Source organism: Delphinapterus leucas, chromosome 1 (genome assembly GCF_059928025.1).
Source record: "Delphinapterus leucas isolate spDelLeu-1000000601 "Yukka" chromosome 1, BTC_Dleu_Yukka2, whole genome shotgun sequence".
In the NCBI taxonomy this organism is placed as follows: Eukaryota; Metazoa; Chordata; class Mammalia; order Artiodactyla; family Monodontidae; genus Delphinapterus; species Delphinapterus leucas.
Genome location: NC_143129.1, coordinates 101843328 through 101867382, shown reverse-complemented (window position 1 = coordinate 101867382; position 24055 = coordinate 101843328). Strand labels below are relative to the sequence as shown.

Here is a 24055-nt window from a genome sequence, read left to right as displayed (position 1 = left end):
CTTCCCTCTCAGAATGGCTTTTGCTGCATCTAAGGTTTTGGATCGTCGTGTTTTTATTGTAATTTTCCTGTAGTTATTTTTTGGTTTCCTCTTTGATTTCTTCAGTGATCTCTTGGTTATTTAGTAACATATTGTTTAGCCTCCATGTGTTTGGTTTTTTTACATTTTTTCCCCCTGTAATTGATTTCTAATCTCATAGCATTTTGGTTGGAAAAGATGCTTGATATGATTTCAACTTTCTTAAATTTAGCGGGGCTTGATTTGTGACCCAAGATGTGATCTATCCTGGAGAATATTCCATGTTCACTTGAGAAGAAACTGTAATCTGCTGTTTTTGCATGGAATGTCCTATAAATAACAATTAAATCTATCTGGTCTATTGTGTCATTTAAAGCTTGTGTTTCCTTATTAATTTTCTGTCTGGATGACGTGTCTATTGGTGTAAGTGAGGTGTTAAAGTCCCCCACTATTATTGTGTTACTGTTGGTCTCCTCTTTTATAGCTGTTAACAATTGCCTTATGTATTGAGGTGCTCCTATGTTGGGTGCATATATATTTATAATTGTTAGATTTTCTTGGATTGATTCCTTGACCATTATGTAGTGTCCTTCCTTGTCTCTTATAATATTCTTTATTTTAATGTCTATTTTATCTGATATGAGTATTGCTACTCCAGCTTTCTTTTGATTTCATTTGCATGGAATACCTTTTTGCATCCCCTCCCTTTCAGCCTGTGTGTGTCCCTGGGTCTGAAGTGGGTCTCTTGTACACAACATATATATGAGTCTTGTTTTTGTATCCATTCAGTGAGCCTGTGTCTTTTAGTTGGAGCATTTAATCCATTCACATGTAAGATAATTATCGATATGTATGTTCCTATTACCATTTTCTTAAATCATTTTGGGTTTGTTTTTGTAGGTCCTTTTCTTCTCTTGTGTTTCCCACTTAGAGAAGTTCCTTTAGCATTTGTTCCAGAGCTGGTTTGGTGGTACTGAATTCTCTTAGCTTTTGCTTGTCTGTAAAGCTTTTGATTTCTCTGTCGAATCTGAATTATATCCTTGCCGGGTAGAGTAATCTTGGTCGTAGTTTCTTCCCTTTCATCACTTTAAATATATTGTGCCATCCCTTCTGGCTTGTAGAGTTTCTGCTGCAAAATCAGCTCTTAACCTTATGGGAGTTCCCTTGTATGTTATTTGTCATTTTTCCCTTGCTGCTTTCAATAATTTTTCTTTTCTTTAATTTTTGTCAGTTTGATTACTATGTGTCTTGGCATGTTTCTCCTTGGGTTTATCCTGCCTGGGACTCTCTGTGCTTCCTGGACTTGGGTGGCTTTCCTTTCCCATGTTAGGGAAGTTTTTGACTTTAATCTCTTCAAATATTTTCTCAGGTCCTTTCTCTCTCTCTTCTTCTGGGACCCCTCTAATGCGAATGTTGTTGTGTTTAATGTTGTCCCAGAGGTCTCTTAAGCTGTCTTCATTTCTTTTCATTCTTTTTTCTTTATTTTGTTCCAAGGCTGTGACTTCCACTATCCTGTCTTCCAGGTCACTTATCTTTTCTTCTGCCTCAGTTATTCTGTTATTGATTCCTTCTAGTGTATTTTTCATTTCAGTTATTGTGTTGTTCGTCTCTGTTTGTTTGTTATTTAATTCTTCTAGGTGTTTGCTCCTTAACTCCTCCAGGTCTTTGTTAAGCTTTTCTTGCATCTTCTCAATCTTTGCCTCCATTCTTTTTCTGAGGTCCTGGATCGTCTTCACTATCATTATTGTGAACTCCTTTTCTGGAAGGTTGCCTATCTCTACTTCATTTAGTTTTTTTTCTGGGGTTTTATCTTCTTCCTTCATCTGATACTTACTCCTCTGCCTTTTCATTTTGCCTATCTTTCTGTGAATGTGGTTTTCGTTCCCCAGGCTGCAGAATTGTAGTTCTTCTTGCTTTTGCTGTCTGCCCTTTGGTGGATGAGGCTATCTAAGAGGCCTGTGCAAGCTTCCTCATGCGAGGGACTGGTGGTGGGTAGAGCTGGGTGTTGCTCTGGTGGGCAGAGCTCAGTAAATCTTTAATCTGCTTGTCTGCTGATGGGTGGGGCTGTGTTCCCTCCCTGTTGGTTGTTTGGCCTGATGCAACTCAGCACTGGAACCTACCCGGCTCTTTGGTGGGGCTAATGGCAGACTCTGGGGGGGCTCACACCAAGGAGTACTTCCCAGAACTTCCGCTGCCAGTGTCCTTGTCCTCACGGTGAGCCACAGCCACCCCCTGCCTCTGCAGGAGACCCTCCAACACTAGCAAGAAGGTCTGGTTCAGTCTCCTATGGGGTCACTGCTCCTTCTCCTGGGTCCTGATGCACACACTACTTTGTGTGTGTCCTCCAAGAGTGGAGACACTGTTTCCCCCAGTCCTGTTGAAGTCTTGCAATCAACTCCCTCTAGCCTTCAAAGTCTGATTCTCTAGGAATTCCTCCTCCCGTTGTTGCCAGACCCCCAGGTTGGGAAGCCTGATGTGGGGCTCAGAACCTTCACTCCGGTGGGTGGACTCTGTGGTATAAGTGTTCTCCAGTTTGTGAGTCACCCACTCAGCAGTTATGAGATTTGATTTTATTGTGATTGAGCCCCTTCTACCATCTCATTGCAGCTTCTCCTTTGTCTTTGGATGTGGGATATGTTTTTTGGTGAATTTCAGTGTCTTCCTGTCAATGATTGTTCAGCAGCTAGTTGTGGTTCCAGTTCTCTCGCACGTCCTTCTACTCCACCATCTTGAACCAATGAGCACTTTGCTATTTTTATTTAAAGAGATTTCAGATGATCACTTTTGATTTGATAGTCATAAAAATCATGTGAATCACTTAAAATGATACTATTATCCCTATTTGAGCATGTGTAAACAAGTGTAGAGAGGCTACCTATACTTGCTCAAAGTTGTGGAATTCCTAGGTGGAGTAGTGAATTTGAATTCAGGACTAATGGGATCTGAGTCAAGCTCTCTTTCAAATTGTTATTTATTCATTCAGTATTGATTTACTGAACCCCTACTACCTACTGGTCACTGTGTTAAGTGCTGAGGCTCTAGTGGTGAACAGGACACATATACCCCTGGCCTTCCTACAGCTAATAATCTAGTAACTACCTACCAGTAAGCCCTACCTTTAGCCTCTGATATAGCACAGAGCAGCAGGTATATTCCTTCCTTCACACATCAGTCATTTATTTATCAAATGACTTCACAGGTGTCTCTTATCCAAACTAAACATCCTATTCTTTCAACAGCTCCCAGCAGGCCAGGGATTTTAAAACCATCTACCAGCCTTATCACTTTCTTCTGCACACCCTCTATTTTGTCAGTCTCTCTCATAAGGACTAGAGCCTTGAATCAGACACCTCTGCTCCCAATATGGTCTTGGAGACTATGGCCTCAGGTGATAAGAAGGTTGAATGCTATGAGTGCACCTTGAGCCTATCAATATCTATTTTGGTTTCTCATGACAATGTTGCCTTGTGTTCATTTTGTGATTCACTAAAACCATTAGAGGGTCTTCCTATGGATTACCATCAAGTCAAAACTCTTCCATATTTTACTCAAGACTTTGATGTTTTACATTTCAATGCTGGACTTTAATGTATTCCCATTAAATTTCACTTCATTATCTGGACCATTATTACATCTTTTGAGATCATCCTTATCTTGATTCTGTCATCTCTAAGGTTAACTGTCTTTCTCAGTTTTGCATTATGAATAAATTAGATAATCATGTCTCCTGTGTTACTGATAAAAATGTTGAACTGAACAATTTCAAAGAAAAAACACAGTTAACACTCTATTCAGATAGGTTAGTCCCAATCTGTTAACCTTATACTTGAAATTCTATTCACTCATTCATTCCACAAATTTTAAGAATATCTTATTCTGGGTTAGATGCTATGATGGAAAATGAAAACACCTGAGTATGTAAGTTAGGAATGATTGACATGTTAACAGGTAAATGCAGCATGACAAGTACTTCACTGCTAGTAGGCTCTAGTGAAGAGGTCACAGAAGAGAATACAGTCAACTCAACCTGGGAGGAGCTGGTAGGACCTCAAATGTCATCCAACTCAAGTATGTCATGAGGGACTTCTGCCGAAACCACTATGAACTAATTCAATAGATTAGATATTTCTCCAATGTTCCAAGCTTGGAATCATATCCAAGCTTGATACTGAAGTTATTTGCTATGACTTGTTCTCAGTGATCCCAAATTGGATCCTATGGTTCACTTGTGTTTTTACACCCCAGAGAGTACAATAAAACTCCATAATTCCCTTTTGATTTCTTCTGAGTTAAGCAGTTAACATACATGGTTCTGATAATCTTCTTCCATGACATGAACATTGTAAAAGACCTCTAGATTACATGTTCATCAGCTAATTTTGCCTGAAGCCCCTTTTCTGATCCTTAGCTATTTGGCAGATGAAGCCACACTTATATACCATCACAGCCAGTAGCTTCTTCCACTTTTTTTCTCTCCTTAGCCTTGAGTGGGAGCCTCATCAGCATCCAAGAGGAGGTCCAGAACCTCTCCAGCCATGTAGGAACAGTTATCAGTTCCAAACCTCAGTTATGGCCTTCCTCAGTCACATAGCACAGGGCTGTTTATTGTACACATCCCTGGGAGTCCGTGAGCTTTGGTATTTTTTTTTTGTTTTGTAGAATCCAACATGTTTCTCATGCAGTATTTACATATTATTGCTAGCATTTTGGAAGTTTCTTTTCCAAATTTTAATTTATAATATTTATGATTGCACTTTTTTGGTACCCACTAAGTGCAAAACCAAGCATTAGATATTGGGAAGGCAGAGGTAGATGCAATGCTGAACAAGAGCTGGTCTGGGACCATGATATGAACTGATGATCCAGTGTGGGAGGAAGACCTGCACAAGTCTAATACAAGGAAGTGGCTATTCCGGTTTCTTTTTGATGGGCAAGCATTTTGCAAAGACTTAAGTATGTGTGTGTAAGGCAAAAACAGTCATTTAAAAATACCTTTTAAAAAGTCTTTTCACTGGCGGGGAAAAAAGAGCATAAAATTGTTGTTGTCACCTACCATAAAAGAGAAACAAATTATTTTTCATGTTTTAACTGTGTTTGTGGTTAAGTCTCACAGTCTAAGAGATTTACCACTTCAGATGACTTCCATACATTTGCATTTAAGTCTGCAAAAGACTTCCAATTATCCAGCAACTGAACCAAAGAATTGGTAGCTTTTCTAAAACAGAAGATGAAAATTCTTTCTCTTGTTCTGGTAGTGTTCCTTTATTCTCTACTCAAGAAAATCATTTCAGAAGCTGGATGTTTGTTGTCAAAAAAACTATGTTGTGAATAAAAAGTATAAAACTAAGAAGCTATGCTGTCTCTCTTTTAAAAAATAACTCATCAAAAGAAAGGATCTTTTCCTTTTTTTTGCAAGAGAAAATTTAGTCTCTGTTTTAGAATTGCAAATATATCTTCCTAATGGAGAAAAATCAGTTCGCATGACATAGTGCTTGTTTAGCCACTTCAAAAACTAGAGTGTAATTTACTATTTTTCCCTCTCTCTTTTCCCCATTGGATTCAGAAAGCCTCATTCTGCCACAAGCATTATTTTATATATTTCATGCAAAGATATCCTTTTAGAATGAAAAAATCAGGAAAAGTTTTAATTTTATAGGCTTGGAAGTGTTTTCTTTTTCTAGGGCAGAGATAGCAGTTTCAGTACTGAGAGCAACGGAAGGGGTTAACACTGGACTTGGCTGGGTGTCAGTTAAAATTTTTTTCTGGCTCTGCTCCGGGTTTCCCCTTGAAGGGATTTCCCTCCGCCTCTGTGTCTCTGCAACAAGACCCTTTATAAAGAGCAGACTTTCTATTTCATTCCTCACTGAACCTCACTGGCTTTAGGAGCTCAAGACTTCCCAGGCACTTTCAGTGGGGACAGAAAGAAGGGTTTTGGAACCATTATTTTCTCATAACAACAGCAACTTAAAATGCCTAGGAAGATGGTTGTGATCTTTGGAGCCTCAAATATACTTTGGATGGTGTTTGCAGTTTGTAAGTTCTTCTCCTTGATTTGTTCCAAATGCTAGCATTCCATCTTAGCCCTGATTTTGGCTTCAGTCAGTTTTGTTATGGTCATAAAGAAAGGCACTAGGATTTTTAAAGAGTGGGAAAACTTAATTTAACCTAACTTTTAATGTGCTATTGAGTATTGCTAGACACCATTATATTGTTATAGTTACAGCTGTAAAGTTGATGTTTTTTGGATACTTTTTTTCCAATGTCAAATGAGTAATTGGATTCTATCTCTAGGAAGGTCTGTCTCTTTAGTTTCCTGCACTTGATAATGAGAGCAAACTTAGCTAGTGACAAAACAACTCTGATAAGTGGGCATCAAGGTCAGAATGAGGGTTCTCCTAAGCAAAGATGATTTCAACACCTTCTTTTGAAAGTGACTTCAATGCTACCTTGCGTTAGTTGGAAGCAGTTTAGGAAAGAGATCAGCCAGATTGTATTTTGGATGTTATACTAGAACAGAGAAGAAGGACTAGAATACTCAACAAACCAGTGTTTGTTTTTTTCTTTCTGCCTTCACAGCTCAAGCTTTTAAAATCGACATCTTCCCTGAATCCAAAATTATTGCTCAGATTGGTGACTCCATCTCACTGACTTGTAGCACAACAGGCTGTGAGTCCCCATCGTTCTCCTGGAGAACTCAGATAGACAGTCCACTGAACGGGAAGGTGAGAAATGAGGGGACCAAATCCACGCTGACCATGGATCCTGTTAGTCTGGGGAATGAACACTATTACCTGTGCACAGTGATTTGTGAGTCTCAGAAACTGGAAAGAGGAATCCCAGTGGAGATCTACTGTGAGTACTTTAGAGAATATTTGATTTTCTCTCCATTTTGCTTTAAAATAAGTTTCTAAAAGGATAGTTTTGAAAGAAAAGAAAGAAAAAAGTATATTCATGTCCAGATTCTTGGCTAGAGGACCTAGTGTACCAAGAAAGCTAGAGACAGCTGAACCTAGCACTAGACCAGAGACCCAAATCCTAGCTTCTATTTCCAACTCTGCCACAAACATGGTGACCATGGGTAAGACTCAACTTCTCTGGGCTTCAGTTTTCTTAATCATAAAGTGAAGATCTCTAAGGTTCTGTTTATTTTATTTTAAAAAATTTCTATTCAATTACATCCTTATATTTTCACTTGTCCATGTGTCTAAATGATTTATGAATTCCATACTTCAGGGATTTTCCATTTATTTATTCTTATGCAATTTGGTGCTTAAAATTAGTTTAAAGATTAAGCAGGAGATCTATAATTTAGTAATGGGCTCCTGTACAGTTTGCCCCTTTAGCTAGAAGAAAAATATCTGCAAACATATCACTCATTTGACTTTGGTGGAGATAAATTTAGGAGGTTTTGTTTTTGTTTTTGTTTGGTGCCATTAAGTCTTGATGCTCAATCGCTCAACCTCAAAGATATTTGTATAATGAACTAGATTTGCCTGGTGAATGTGAATGAATACCCCTCGTTTACCAGCCTACCAAAATGTATCCAAATCCATTCTCAATCCAGCAAAGAAAGTTAGCAAAAGGAGTGAAAAAATAACCTAAAATAAATCACTTGCATTCTGGTTACTGCTTTTTCCAAAATACTGGAATCCTTGATAGTCATCTCTTCAGAAAGACATCATTTGATTATCTTTTCTACTTATGTTGCTTCTCTTCTGCTGTAGTGGAGACAACTTTGTCCAGTAACCTTAACTGATTCTTCAAGAAACCTGTATGTTGCTAGTGCTTCCCAAGAAACTGTGCCTGGCCGGCTGCTTTCAATTATGCTGGTTGTACATGCAGAGTTTATGTCTGTGCAGCCTCCTGAGCTCCTTGAAAGGCCCCTTTATGTAAATACAGGAGAAAGTAGCGAGTTCCTGTATTACCTGACAGCAAACTGTGGATTATAAACGCATTTCTTTCAGAATATGAGGGACAGGACTATTGGTGGAAAAATGAAAAATACTGTTTCTTCACATAGCAAAACATTTCCAGTTCCTTTGCCTTTCCTCGCAAGTACCAAATAGTTGAAAATTTTAAAAGAGAAATGAAGGCCCTTCTGGCTTTAATTATCTTGGCTGAAGTTTTTTAGTTTTTTTTCAAGAATGTCTGTCTTTCATTATGTTTAACAGTCCTGTCTCCATTCCACATTTGATTGTAATATTCTTTAGAGTTGGAAACTTTTTATTCTTATTTCACAGTCTTGAATCGAGCCAATGTGTTACCATCCTGGCGGTTTGCAATGAAAAGTAGCCTTGCAAGGAAAGCAATGACTGACTGAAATAATGTGTCCCTTGACACTAAAAAGTTCAACTGGAGTATTAGTTAGACTTTGAGTTAGGCATTTTGGGAGGCAAATATGCCTTCCAGAATTTAAAGACTGCACAGGTGTACCTTTCTGGTGGATGAATGCCTGTCAGAGGCACCATTTTTCAGAAACCAATTATTTAGAATTGTTCTTCTCATTTCTTAGCATATCTTGCCCAATAACTATTCTTTGCAATGACATTCTAAGCCTCAGGTTCCTTATCCATAAAATGAAATATATCTGCCCTCACTAAAATAAGAGAATGTGATATAACATAAAAAAAATCTTCAATAGCAGTACAGACTAATAAAAATCCTGAGTTTAAATCCCAGCTTTACCATTACTAGCTGTGTGACCTTAGGAAAGTTATGCACATGTGCTAAGTTTATGATTTCATATCTATGAATTGTGGTATCTATTTCTTAGGGTTGTTGTGAGGATGAAATAAAGTCATTGGTGTTAAATGAATAGCACAGTGATGGGCACACGTAAGTATTCAATAAACATGAATTTCTTCGCCTTCCTTTCACTCTGATAACATGCAACACTTAGTACATGCAGCGTCAGAACTGAACTCTCTAACAGGAAATTCCAGTTCTTGAACCTACCCCAAACCACAAAAGGCTATTTAAACAATTCTGCTGTATTAAGACTGTATTCGCAAACATATTAGATTTAGTTTACATTGATTTAAATCAGTAAGGGACCTCATACAACATGAACAAAAAGTCCATTTGCATGTATTTGTTTGAACTTTGCAGCTTTCCCTAAGGACCCAGAGATCCATTTGAGTGGCCCCCTGGAGGTTGGGAAGCCAGTCACAGTCACGTGTTTGGTCCCTGATGTTTACCCATTTGAAAGGCTGGAGATAGAATTACTGAAGGGCAACCGTTCCGTGAAGACACAGGACTTTCTGGAGGTTTCAGAAATGAAGTCCCAGGAAACGAAGAGTTTGGAAGTAACCTTCACTCCTATTGATGAGGATATTGGGAAAGCTCTTGTTTGTCAAGCTACATTACACATTAATGAAATTGATTCTCAACCCCAAGTAAGGGAGACTACAAAAAAACTGCAAGTCTACAGTAAGTACTTGTGTAAAGTCTATGGGCATTTAGTCTTGGATCTATACAGCAGTAAACTTAGCAGCTAAAGTCAAGAAGAAACGTGTTTGTAGTTTTTACACCATTTTGATTCATTGAGAGCATAATTTTTGACAATAGCATAATTTAATAAGCACACCAAATTTGTGTTGAGAAGATTTGAGCTTAAGTTCTGGCTCCACTAACTGTGTGAATTTGGGTCACTTAATTTCACAGTCTATCAAAGAGGACTACTAATACCACCTGATCGGGTAGTAGGAAATAGGCTCAAGTGATAAAATGTTTTTAATCATGTTTTGTAAACTCGTATACCATGCCTTGAAATATCAAGGTATAGAGATTTTACGAGGTGGGCACTTATTCTGTGTGTGAGTGCATATATGTATGCTCACCTGGACACATATGTGTGGGGTGAGAGAGAGGAGATGAGGTTTGATTGTCTCCCTGAGACGGCTGGGGGAGCTGAAGCAGTCTTGAAATCCCAGAATTGGTAGGAGTGGACTCACTGTGCTTTGTTCTAGGCTAAAATGCTCTGGTCTGCTTTGACACCATACTTAAAAGTAAGTATTGCCTTCTATAACAAGTTTAGTTGAAAGAGAATGAGATGGAAACGTTTTATCAATGTTTTGAGAAGAGTAGTCAAAATAGATATTTTTCCTAGAGAATATAAAACTTGGAAACAAGAGCTATAACTAAGTATTTGAAAGACAGTCACGTAGAAGTGGGATTTGATATATTCTTTAGCAGTAGAGGACTGAACTATGACCAGTGTATAAAAGTTAGTTACAAAGAGGAAGAGTTCAGCTCAATAAAGGGAAAGTGTTCTAATAACTAGAGCTGTCCAAAAATCAAATGGACTGTGTTTACTATAAGGCATGGATTTCCTTGCACCATAAGTGTTGAAGCCGACTTGAATGAACCTTTGGCAAGGAAGCTGAGCCGGAACTTCTACCTTACCTAGGAGGTTGAACCACATTATTCTAAGTATCTATGGCCATCTGAAAACACCAAACATCAAAAAAAGTAACTCCATCAAATTAGTCAGAAACTGGATTGACTAATTTTTATGACTCAGCAATTCTTTACACTAGTTTGGCAGAGAAAGTTTGTCAAATTTGTGAAAGCATGTAAATAAAGTCTATGAGAGAAATACCGTAGCCCTATTGGATCAAGATGATGCTTAGCAATGACTACTATTGTGCCCTGCCTTCTCAGTCTCACCCAAGGACACAGTTATATCTGTGAACCCCTCCACAAGCCTGCAAGAAGGTGATTCCGTGACGATGACATGTACCAGTGAAGGTCTACCAGCTCCACAGATTTTCTGGAGCAAGAAATTAGACAATGGGAATCTACAGCTCCTTTCTGAGAATGCAACTCTCACTTTAATTGCTATGAGGATGGAAGATTCTGGAATTTATATGTGTGAAGGAGTTAATCTGGTTGGGAAAGACAGAAAAGAGGTGAAATTAATTGTTCAAGGTAAGCAGAATGCGAAAAAGGACTGATAAGCTGCCGTCATTTGGATTTAAGCAATAGTGAAATAGCTTCAATGCCAAAATTACTTCGTTAACTCTTATTGATGATCCATCTGATCGTCATGTGCTTTAATACAATTATATATTCATCTTACTCATACTTCTTGGAAATATTTCCTGCCAGACCTTCCATGGCTCTGCTTTTCTGGTTACTTTCCATTTCTCATCATTCTTTCACTGCCTCATTCCTTGGCTTTCTCTCGTCCTTCTGCCCCTTGAATATTAGTATTCTCAGGTTCCCACATCTGGTCCTCCTCCCTTCTAACTCTGGACTCCCAAGATTTGAACTATGTATTATGTGCTGTTTACTCTGAAATTCATGTTCCTATTCCATATCACCAAAATCTGTCAGTTCTACCTCAAAATGATCCCTAGAATCTGACCTCTTTTCTTCAACCCTCTTGCCATTGCCTTAGTTTATCATCTCTCACTTGGACTCTTGAAAGATGTTCTTATCAATAAATAACATCCACCAGCTATATTCCAGGCACTTTACATATGTTTCCTCTAATCTTGAAGAAATAACTAACGAGTATGTATTTTATATCCATTTTACAGATGAGAGAATAGTGTCTCCCAGAGATTAATAATGACCCTTATTGCTTGTACACCTAATATTTGCCAGGAATTCTCTTTCCACTTTATAAATGTTACGTCTTTTTTCTTTACCACAACCTTATGAGGTGAATAAAAACACAGGCACAGAATAGTTGACAATTTGCCTAGAGTCACATAGCTCATTAATGGCATTTAACAGAGGCCCATTTGAACCCCAAACCCCACGGTTTTTCAACTATAGATAATTGTCTTTAAATGGTCACCCTGCTATCATTCTGTCCCCCAACATAATCCTATGCACTGCTACCAGAGTTATCTACCTTAAACAAGAAAGGTGCACATTTTATATGACTTCAACCAAACTCTAACTGCATGTAAATTAAAATTCACATTTCTTAAAATAGTCACATAAAACTCTTCACAATCTAGTCAGAAACAACGAACAGGGATGGCACTGGCAGCCAAAGAGCTTTTCTGGATATCTGAGACTTAGGAGTTTGCCCTGGCATCTCAGTTTTCAGCCCCTGAGTCAATAGTAAAGTATTTTTATATTGTATCAAACAAATTTAAGAGGTGGCCTGCATACCACTTTAATGCTTAGATTTTGACTTTGCTTTCAGTGTGATCCTGTGTGACTTTCGATGGTGCAGCTTTATTCTGTTGATACAGAAGCTCTAAGTGCTGGTCTGTCATGGGTATTGCTTCTAATCAGAACACATATTTGTATAACTTTTTTTCAGTACTTTTCTTAGATTTTGTTTTATCTCCACATGAGGATGATTTGATTTAGTTGTTCAAGCAATTGAAAAGCTGAGATCTTGAATCAGACCCACCTGGCTTCAAGTCCTAATTTTGCCACTTGTAACCTGGGTGAGGTTATTTATCATCTTTCCTCAAGAAGAAAGAGGAGGAGGAAGAAGGGGAGGAGAGGGAGACAGAATTAATAATATCAGCTCATGAAGTTGTGAGGGTTAAATGAGATAATATATGTAAAGTGATTTCCACAATGCTTGACACACTGGAACCTCTTATATTTTTGAGCTGCTTTTCCACTGTTACAGGGATTTGATAAACTACATTTGAGTGGAGAATGAATTTTTTTTGCTGAAAAGATGCCAATCTCTGTCTTGACAAATTTTTATCCTTATTCATTCTATTGAATGAATGAATCAACAGCGTCTTGTGCATTTGTTCTTAAAAGATGTGGTTTCATTTCTGAAGGTCCCAAGGTGGAAAGGAGTAATTTATTCCTGGCATAGATGTTAGCTGAAAAGAGGCCAGGAAAAAAAAAAGACCATATATTGAGCTGTGATGAAAGAAGAAAAGAATCTTATCTTCTTTTCGTCTTGTTCTTTTATCCCCCAGAGAAAATGTTTACTGTAGAGATCTCCCCTGGATCCCAGATTGCTGCTCAGATTGGCGACTCAGTTGTGTTGACCTGTGATGTCATGGGTTGCGAGTCCCCATCTTTCTCTTGGAGAACCCAGATAGACAGTCCTCTGAACGGGAAGGTGAGGAGCGAGGGGTCCAAGTCGACATTGACCCTGAGTCCTGTGAGATTTGAGAACGAACATTTTTATCTGTGCACCGTGACATGTGGGCATAAGAAACTGGAAAAAGGAATCCATGTGGAGCTCTACTGTAAGTGGTTTTCAGAATTGTTTACTGTTTTGTCGTCGCTGTTCCCAGTTCCACTGGAAGAAACAGAATGTGAATCTGTGACACAAGACAAGATCCTTGTGTTTAGAAGGGGAATTTAGCATTGTGAATGGTTCCGAAATCTCTGAACCAGAATTTTTGATGTAACTTAATTGGCCTAAGTCTTAAGTAGATATTACATATGAACCCAGCATCCACAATGCTTAGGCTGTGTCTTGTCGATACTCTCTCATCATGGACTTGAACGCACTGCATGCTCCCTGCTTCCCATCCCCCTCTGGGTGTATGTGGGGTGTACAGACGTGGTCGTGTGCAAGGAGTGTAGTCAGTGTCCACTCAGATAACAGGGTGGGATGACTGCTGCTCAATTATTTGAATTGGGGGTGAGGCCCAAGCATACTGTTTTTTGTGTTTTTTTTTAACATCTTTATTGGAGTATAATTGTTTTACAATGGTGTGTTAGTTTCTGCTTTATAACAAAGTGAATTGGTTATACATATACATATGTTCCCATATCTCTTCCCTCTTGCGTCTCCCTCCCTCCCACCCTCCCTATCCCACCCCTCCAGGCGGTCACAAAGCACCAAGCTGATCTCCCTGTGCTATGCGGCTGCTTCCCACTGGCTATCTATTTCACATTTGGTAGTGTATATATGTCCATGCCACTCTCTCACTTCATCCCAGCTTACCCTTCCCCCTCCCTGTATCCTCAAGTCCATGCTCTAGTAGGTCTGTTTTGACGGCACATTTGAAAGCCGATTGGCAGGATGGGAGAAATGAGGCAATGGGGAGCAAAAGAAAGCCAGGGCGTTAGATTTGTCACTGGGGATGGTCAGTGGCAGACAAGAAGTAGAAACAGGGGACTGCACTAGATTTGAATATTGATTTACACCACATAAATACACTACACTTTTTCTTGCTGTTCTTGTCACCTTAACAAAAATCCTTTACAAATCTCTATGAATTGAAATTGCTGGAGTTCCTCAGTTTATAATGAACGAGGGAGAAAATATACAAAGTGATCATAAAGTTACACTTTGAGTAGGTTATTCTGCCTTGTTTTTATTCAGTGGAATTCAAGAGAACAATTGTAGAGATTTTCCTCCAGAAATCCTGCCCAAACTTGTGTTACCCCTCAGGAGTTTGTTCAGCGTGAGTTAGAGTATGTCCGTAAAGGGATTTGAATCTCTCAGAAGAAGGGTAAATTTATTGCGTTATTGTATTACCAAGAGTCCAGGACCTGCTGATGTAGGCACATTCCCAACAGCAATGAGAACCAGCAGTGAAGCCCTACCATCATATAGAAACTTTAGAGAATGTATCACTTTAACGACACTTTGCTTAAGGAGAAAAAAATTTTAGCATGGCTCTTGCTCTTGATAACCACTCTAATCTCACATTTATTGATTTGCATAAGATGTGTTATAAATGTTATTCAGAATCTAAATCTCATAGTTTCCTCTTAACTACAAGTATTATCCAAGGAACATTTAAGACTTTCTGCCTAAACTTGGCCATTGCAAATGAAAATGTCTAAACTGAGAAGTGCCCTTGGGTCTTATCTGAGATGAGAGGCTGCATGGCTCTGTGAAACCAAGCCTGGGCTCTGAGCTCAAGGAAATAGAAATTCTGATCTCAGCTCAGTGACTTACTAGATATAATGCCAATAGCAGACTCTTAGCCTCTATGAATTTTATGCTTCCCTAGCTGTAAAATACATTCTCTATAAGTTTTTCTAGCTGTAAAATAAGTTAATACCCATTAGATTATGCCGTTTTGAAGACTGAGATAATGAATGTTAAGGGACTAGCACATAGTAAATATCCAATACATCCTGGAAAATAATTAAAATGTTTAAAATATATAGTTACTAAATAGGATGGTGGAAGCTGACATGTCCATTGAAAAGACCAGACCACAGCTGTCAGCAAGATTGCATGACTAGAGAAGAATAAAAAGTATATTTATTACCTGATGATTTGATGTGCTAGTTATTTTTCGTTTCCAGCATTATTTATATTTAATGTCATAAATATTTATACTTAATGTTGTTATTTATATATTAGTGATCATCCTATCCCAGGTGAATTAAAATCTGCATTTTGAGACCTTTGCATTTAATAGAGATTAGTTCTGTTTTTCCTTGACTGTCACATATAAGCATCATTTTTGCTTGACATTTGCAGCCTTCCTTAGAGATCCAGAAATTGAGATGAGTGGTCTGTTAGTGAGTGGAAGCCCAGTCACTGTAAGCTGTAAGGTTCCTGATGTGTACCCTTTTGACCGGCTGGAAATTGAATTACTTAAAGGGGAGAGTATTATGAAGAATAAAATCTTTTGGGAAGATGTAAGTAAGAAATCCCTAGAGACCAAGAGTTTGGAAATGACCTTCATCCCCACCACTGAAGACACGGGAAAAGTTCTTGTTTGTCTGGCTAAGTTACCTATTGATGAAATGGAATTTGAACCCAAACAAAGGCAGAGCACACAGATACTGTATGTTAATGGTAAGTACATGCATGATGTGTCCACAATTTAATATGAATTTTTTTAATCATGGTTGCCAGGAAAGAGTTAACATGAGGTTGATTGTTAAAACCGTTGTGAAAAAAATAATTGAAAAGGAACAACAAAATAATGATTATTATAACAAACCACCCCCAGTGCTTAAAACAACTGTTTATTGGCTTATGATTCTAAGCTGGAAATTTGGGAAGAGGTCAGATGGGCAGTTTGTTCAATGTGGTATTAGATGAGCTCATTCATGCATTGTCAGTCAGTTGGCAGGTCAGTGGGGGATGGTCCCAGGTGGCTTCACTCACATGTCTGGGCCTTCTCTGGTGTTTCTTGGCCTTTCTTTCTCCATGTGGTGTCTCTCAAGGAAGGTAGCCTAGGTATAGTCACCAGAGTGCAGTATTTCAAGAGGGTGATCATGAAAGGGGCCTCTTGGGGCCTGGGCTTGGAAGTCCTACCGTGTTACTTCTTCCAGGATATATTGGTCAAAGTTAGTCACAAGGACAGCCTAGATTCAAGAGGTAGAAAAATAGAGTCCACCTTTTCATAGGTGATTCACATAGTTCATGGTCATGTTTAATGTACCATAAATGTCAATATGTACTATCATTGATCATCCATTCTTTGATATAAGAGAGTTTCTACAGAATTTATTTCCATTGGAAAATATCCAGGATGTGTCCATATTCTACTCTCTATCGTTCTGTACCTGTTAAAGTAAATGCGGACAGAAACCTCTTTTGGAAAGTTATCAAGATTTATAAACTGTTCTAATCCGTGAATCCATAGCCCAGTTTTGCAACATTATCAAAATTCTTTGGAACTCGGTGTATAAAGAGTCAAGCTAACAAGTGTCCCCACCTTTTCAGTTGCTCCCGGGGATACAACCATCTTGATCAGCCCCTCCTCCATCCTGGAGGAAGGTAGATCTGTGAATATGACATGCTCTAGCGATGGCCTTCCAGCTCCGAAAATCCTGTGGAGCAGGCTGCTAAGTAATGGGGATCTACAGCCTCTTTCTGAGAATACCACTCTTACCTTAACGTCTACAAAAATGGAAGATTCTGGTATTTATGTCTGTGAAGGCATTAACCAGGTTGGAATAAGCAGAAAAGAAGTCGAATTAATTATTCAAGGTGAGCTAAGTGATTAAATGAGTTATGATTGCTAGTCTTATTTTGGTTGTGTTACTGGTTTTGAGCAAAGTCCTTTTTGAAACAAACAAAATTTTTACTAAAACAGAATGCATTGAGCATTTTGAAGAGCTCATGATGTTTCCTCTGCATGGAAAGCTCCTGGAATAGTACTTCCCCATGAACCATTCCAAGTCACTTATCCTAAAATTCTTTCAACTGCAGGTGGAATCCAGGAACTGTGCCAAGAGTTCCAGTTACACTCACAAGGCATTGATTATGGCATTGAAATAAGGATAGGAAGATGTATATATGTACTTTGAAATTACTTAGGACTAAAGCTACCTTATCTAGCTGGATTAAACTCTGAGTGGTAATCTCACAAGATGCCTGCTAGTATGTGCTTAGGAGCCTAAGAAGGCACTTAAACATTTTATAAATTCTGAGATTGAGTAGCAGTGACCATGCCCTCTGGTTTATCAGTTTAATGGCATAGAATCACTAGGGTGGATGAAATTAGCAGATCCAGACCCATTCTTGCCAGGATGGAGAGGCAAGACTGAGAACAAAACAATTCCTAGTTGACAAGATGAAGCTGTAGGCAGTTTTGGGCAAAATCATGAAGTGATTTGGGTTTCCCTCTTACCTTCCCTTTTGGGGTTCAAGGTTCTCTTCTTCACTAGAGCTGTTAGTTCCTCTCTTACCCCTTGGTATTGTTTCCACTAAGATATTAGTGACTTTCTTATTACATCATTACGATAATAATTTGTATTTTAAAGGAAGAACCTTGGCATGGCAATGCACTACCTTAAAGAAAGCCCTTAGGAGGTAGCTCTGGTTGGGGAAAGAGTATCAAATCAAGTCACAAAACAGATGAACTTAATGGGAATCTCACTTATAAAATGGTGATGTGGTACCTCCCTCCACGGGCTGTGTATTAACAGAGATGTTGTATGTCAAGTACTTAGCCCAGGATAATTGGTGTTGTTAAGGATTGTAAGCACAGCTTAATTTCTTTTTTTTTTTTTTAAAGAAGATGTTGGGGGTAGGATTTTATTAATTAATTTATTTAATTTTGGCTGTGTTTGGTCTTCGTTTCTGTGCGAGGGCCTTCTCCAGTTGTGGCGAGCGGGGGCCACTCTTCATTGCGGTGCGCGGGCCTCTCATTGTCGCGGCCTCTCTTGTTGTGGAGCACAGCCTCCAGATGCGCAGGCTCAGTAGTTGTGGCTCGCAGGCCTAGTTGCTCCACGGCATGTGGGATCCTCCCAGACCAGGGCTCGAACCCGTGTCCCCTGCATTAGCAGGTAGATTCTCAACCACTGCGCCACCAGGGAAGCCCCAGAGCTTAATTTCTTGATCTGGGATTGTCCAGCTCAGAACTCAGAAGCCTGTAAAGGCCTGTACACTTAAAGAAATATTTGCACAGCAGTGTGACCAAAAAAAAAAAGTTATTTTTCACATTTGAAACCTACAGCTGTTTTTAAAACACTTATTCGTTGGCTAGGCTGGGTAAAGAATTATATTAAGGGACATGAAAGAAGCGTAAGAGTTGTCTTCTTTTATTAAAAATGTGATCATTTACAACAATCCAGTAAATGCTTGACTTCTTTAATTACTCCTCTAAATATTTAATGCAAACAGTAAGCACAAATACTATCTTGACAGCTATTGTTACTGTCATTAAAGTAATATGGAATTGGTTTATATTTCATTCAGTCAGAGGTATCTTTAAATTCTTTCCACAGTTGCTCCGAAAGATATACGACTTACAGCTTTTCCTTCTGAGAGTGTCAAGGAAGGAGACACTGTCATTATCTCCTGTACATGTGGAAATGTTCCCCAAACTTTGATAATCCTGAAGAAAAAAGCAGGGTCAGGCTACATAGTGCTGAAGTCTACAGATGGTGCATATACCATCCACAGGGCCCAGTTGGAGGATGCGGGAGTATACGAATGTGAATCTAAAAATGAAGTTGGCTTGCAATTAAGAAGCATAACACTTGATGTTAAAGGTTTGTTTTTGTTTTTTATTATTTTTTATAATCGGTCAGAGGCTTGGTGAATTGTAACGAATTTCAAGGATTAGGTGAATGAGTGGGCAAAATGGAACTGAATTCCATGATGATTATGGTTATTTCTTAGTCTTTCCTAAAATAATCATGCACAGCTGCTCTATCCTATGGAGTTCAGCCAGGAAGTTGACATTAATCAAACACTGGTCAGTGTAGAATTCCCATTTGCTTTTTTAAATGTTGACAATTCATCATTTGTCTCTGAGGTCCTGCATTTCCAAAGTGTTTAAATGTATTTTCAAAACCTTTCCCTGGGGGTTATAAGGAAACTAGAGAAGTAGAATTGGCACATGGAAAAAGAAAGGTTCTATCCAGACCCTTTTCCTTCCTACCAGAAGAGAGTGTCACTCTCTGAACATGGAATAACTACATATTTTCTGGATTGACTTTCCTCAGGAAAATAATTCAGTATGGTGATCTTAATGCTGAACAACATAAAGGAAACTCTAGACTACAGAACTGTCTCCTTAGAAAATCCAAGCTCCTTGTCCATTTTACCCTATTCTGATGGAGAGAGGGAGGGAGGGGGCAGTGGCCCCAGCAGAGAAACTTCAGAAGCCTCTTAATCTCCTAACCCCTCATGTGAACACACAGTAGGATCTGTTGATTTTATCAGTGGAAGCAGAACAAGTCAGCCTTTACTACTCTGTCTCCCACCCCTTGAGTGCTAATGAGCTCCCATTGTGTGTTGGAAGCCAAAATTGAAGTGAACATTCTTGCAAACAAATGCCAATTCTTAAGAGCCTCTGGCACTGGGCTCTCAGAGTTAGCAACTACTCATCAGTGTAAAGAAAATTTAAACGTGGGTCAGTAAATGGATAAAAATTTTACTCATCTGGCCAAATTTCTCAAGATTACAAGACCTTACCGTATGTTTTCTTGTCTTCATGGTACCTCCTCAGAACACAACAATATCAATACATACACCTAGAAATGTTAAAGAAGGGGAAAATATCACGGTTACATGTAAAACTTTTAGTCATCCACCTGCAGTGATTATCCTGAAAAGAGTTGATCTGGCCAATGAAGTTACTATGTGTTCAAAGAATGGAACATTTACCTAGTATCATGTTACTCAAAGTGACACAGGGATGTATGTAATCAGTGCTTCCAGTGAGGTTGGGGATGTTTCTGGACGGACTGAGATCTTGGTTATGAGTAGGTTGAAATTCATTTATTCCTATTTAATCCTCAATGCCTCCAGAACACCTTTAATCAAGCCTAGTCCCAGGAACTTGGACTCCTAACATTTTTATATTTCTTTTTGTAGTTAACGATTCTCTTTTAAAGACACACCAAAGCTTCTTCTCCACTTTTTATCTCTCATACATTGCTGTCTTTTCTAATTGCTTTATTAAGTTAGTAACTTACATATTTGCCATTTTTCACTCATTATTTAAATGAACAAATTGAAGCACATTAGGCACTCAGCTAGAACCCCCAAACTAAATATGGTTTAAAATAACTACAAATGAATGGAAACAAAAATTTGACATTTTTCCTGGGAATTTTCAACTAGTCATCTTTTGTAATAAGCTGAGTTTTAAAATTAATTTTTTTTTTTTTTTACAAATATATTTGCTTGAATGTATTCCAGTGATAGAAATGGTTGGGAGTCTTTAGGATTTTCAGTGTTGATACAGCTAATAGAAAATTGTATTTGAAGGTTGCCCTGGTAACAAACTCAGCAGCGAATTTGTATTTTACTGCAGATATCTGAGGGGAAAACAAAAGGCAAAAGATAATATTTATTAAATTGAAAAGAAAACAATAGGAGCAGAGATACCATTGCTCAGCAGGTTATCAATATTGATGCTTAACCATAATTATGATAATGGAAATTCTATTGAAATATTACCCTTGTACTCTGACTAGTTCTACTCTAGAAGGGGAAAGTAGAAAAATAGGCAATTATCATTATGTTTATGGTGAAGTGTTTTTGACCTCAATAATTCAAAAAAAGGGACTCCCCGTCATCTAACTCCAGTGATTCTTTTCTTCTTGGTTGATCTCCAGTGATTAGAAACTCCTAGAAGTAAAGCAATGATTATCAAGGTCAAATCACTCATTTCTTCCAGGACTGAGACAATATATACTTCACTTGAAGAAACAATATTCGTGAGGTCATACAATGCTGTGCAAACGTAAATATAAATAGAGATGGAACTTCAGTAAATACCATGCTATCTTCTATAGATGTTCTTACAAGGTTAAGATATTAAATAGTATTGTAGGGGTCAGATGATTTTTGTAAGTAGAAAGAGTACTAATTTTAAAGTTTTTGTATACTATTACCTCATATACCCAATTTACAACAAAATGTCAAAATGACAGGATGTAGAAAGAAAAAAATATATTACTATTCAAAAGGTATTTATTGGGTGCAAGCTACTCCAAGCAGGGAGCCAGGTACTGGCTATTCAGTGGTGGATCAAAAAGAAACTAGATACATGTGCTTATGTAATTCACAGTCTGAAGGAGGAAGACAAAATTAATAGATAAGCAAACAAATGTTTAACTATAAGCTGTGATTAGAGCTATGGAGGGAAAGTGTAGTGGGTTATATAACTATATTAGAAAAAAAGTATATTAGAGTTTCTTATTTAGGCTGGAGGAGATGCAGGTCAGAGAATGTCTCTCTGAGTAAGTCACATTTAAGCTAAAACATAATGCTATCCAAAAAACTTCATATTATCAAGAAGTGATATAAATGCTGAAGAGGAATAATGTATATTAAGATGCCCTACTTCAGAGATACAAAATATAAAGTTTTCTATATATCTCTAAAAAGCCATCGACAAGAATTCTTTCCCTTACTATCTTATATGTGGTGTTTGACTATAATGATTACACTCTAGGTGTTACAAGGCTTTTCTTGGAGAGCTGTTTATTTATTTTAATTCATAATGATCAGAGTCCTAGTTCTTTAGTATATGTTTCTATTTCCCAAAGCAAACCCTCTTCTCCAATTCTTGCTCTTCTAAATGAGTTCTAAAAAGTTGCGCCCTTCCTTCCATTCTGCTGTTGAACCTGAATCTATTTGAATCCAAGTTTGTGGAAATCAACAACTGTCATCTTTAGACTCATCATGACCATAGCAACTGCTAACTGATTATTTGAATAATTCAAAGAAATATGTATTTTGGGCCCTGTTGGTTCTTATCACTACTTTGATTCACTTCTCTTTAGAGAACGAGTTGTACTGTTAAAATAAAACATGTAACTATTATTATTAAACAATTTCTTTTTATACTACACATTAATTGCATTCATTTTGTTATTTTCCAGGAAGAGAAAGTAACAAGCACTATTTTTCTCCTGAACTTCTCGTGCTCTATTGTGCATCCTCCTTAATAATACCTGCCATTGGAATGATTATTTACTTTGCTAGAAAAGCCAACATGAAAGGGTCATACAGTCTTGTAGAAGCACAGAAATCAAAAGTGTAGCTAATGTTTGAAATGTTCAATCAGAGACACTATTTATCAGTTCAAATCCTCAGTACTGCTCATCATTCCACGAGGAAAACAACAAGCTAGGAGTACAGACTTCCTTGAATGTAGTGAACTCTTGGAAAGAAATGGCTGCCTATGCCCCTTGTGAGCAAGAAGCCAAAGGAAAATTTCTGCCTAAAAAATAGGCACTACCTTTGAGATGTGACGACTGGAGTAGTTTCTTGATGTGTATATGCAATAACATGATTTGTATATATGTAAAATAAAACTATGCCATAGCAAGATTGCTTGGAATATCAGCACACTATAGTCACATTTCTATAATTATTAAAATGTTGCTTGGATTGACTGTTATAACTTAAAGCATCTTAATATTGATTGGCAGCTGAACTATGTCATCTTTTTAATATTTTATTTCCTTTAACAAAATTTTATTCCTATAAGTTCATAGACAACAATTCCATGTTTTGTAAAGATGTTAGGATTTTACATTGTTATAGGCAAATGATAAACCAAGAGGGCACTGGGTTGGCTTTCAGGTACTAAACACTTCAGCCTATGGTATAGTGGTTGATTGGATTTCTCTGGATGGTACTAATACGGTACAGAGACGTTTTATGATGTTGTTTGTTCATCAGACTCTTGTGTAACTTTCCCAATGTGGTCTAAAAATGCAACTTCTTTTGATTTTCTTTTGTAAATGTTTAGGTTTTTTTGTATAGTAAAGTGATAATTTCTGGAATTGAAAGAGTTGTGTGTTTATTTATTATAAATTGCCTCCTTTAATCATGTTGCAGCTCTTTGTGAAATGTCAAGTTCAAAGACCAAAGAGTTCAAACCCATAGAACTAATAAGCAGATACTTGAAGTATGGTCCTCAGATTACTTTTATCAGAATCATCATGGGAACTTGACAAACATTCACATTTCTTGGGGCCATCCTAACTTATTGAACTGAAATATCTGGTTTTGTGACCTTGGAATCTGCAATTAAAAAGTTTTTAAATATAGTATACACAGAAAGAGTGAATGCAGATGAACATACACATATTAAAGGGCAGCAAGTGAACACCTGTATGTACCACTAAGGCCAAGAGATAGAGCATTACTATTCTTCAGAGCCTCTTAGATGCTACTCACTGATTGCAGCTCTCTTACTGAGGCATAAGCGATATCTTGAATTATACATTAACCATTCCCTTTCTTTGGAGATTTTATACCTATATAGGAAACCCTAAGTAGAACATTATTTTGTTTGCCAGCTTTTGAATTTTACATAAAAATAATCAAACAATATATTTGTCGATGACTTTATTCACACAGAATTATGTTTTTGAATAATTCATCCATATTGTATTTAGCTTTGTATATTCATTATAAGATTTTGCTACAGCTTATTTATACATTCTAGTGTTGATGGATATTTGGGCTGTTTCCATTTTTACAATACTGATCAAAGCGTCTATAAACACTGTTTTACATGTTCCTGACTAACATGTGTAAGAGTTAACTTAGGGTGCAATAATTCCTACAAAGTGTATACATTCTAATGAAATTGCTGGGGTGTAGGAAATGTACACTTTCAGGTTTATAAGGAAAGCCAAACTATTTTCTGAAGTGATTGAAATAATTTATACTCCCACCAGCAGTGAATAAGAGTTC

The 24055-nt window shown here is 37.8% G+C and overlaps 1 protein-coding gene across 1 annotated transcript; it reads left to right on the top strand.

Moving 5' to 3' along the window:
* The first annotated feature begins 5681 nt into the window (after positions 1-5681).
* On the top strand, positions 5682-23832 carry VCAM1 (vascular cell adhesion molecule 1). Its single transcript, XM_022584222.2, has 9 exons — positions 5682-6051; positions 6595-6870; positions 9127-9447; positions 10681-10947; positions 12927-13202; positions 15407-15727; positions 16604-16870; positions 18613-18879; positions 22228-23832. The coding sequence occupies exons 1-9, from the start codon at positions 5988-5990 to the stop codon at positions 22386-22388; spliced, it is 2220 nt and encodes a 739-aa protein (XP_022439930.1). The 5' UTR covers positions 5682-5987; the 3' UTR covers positions 22389-23832.
* The last annotated feature ends 223 nt before the right edge of the window (positions 23833-24055 follow it).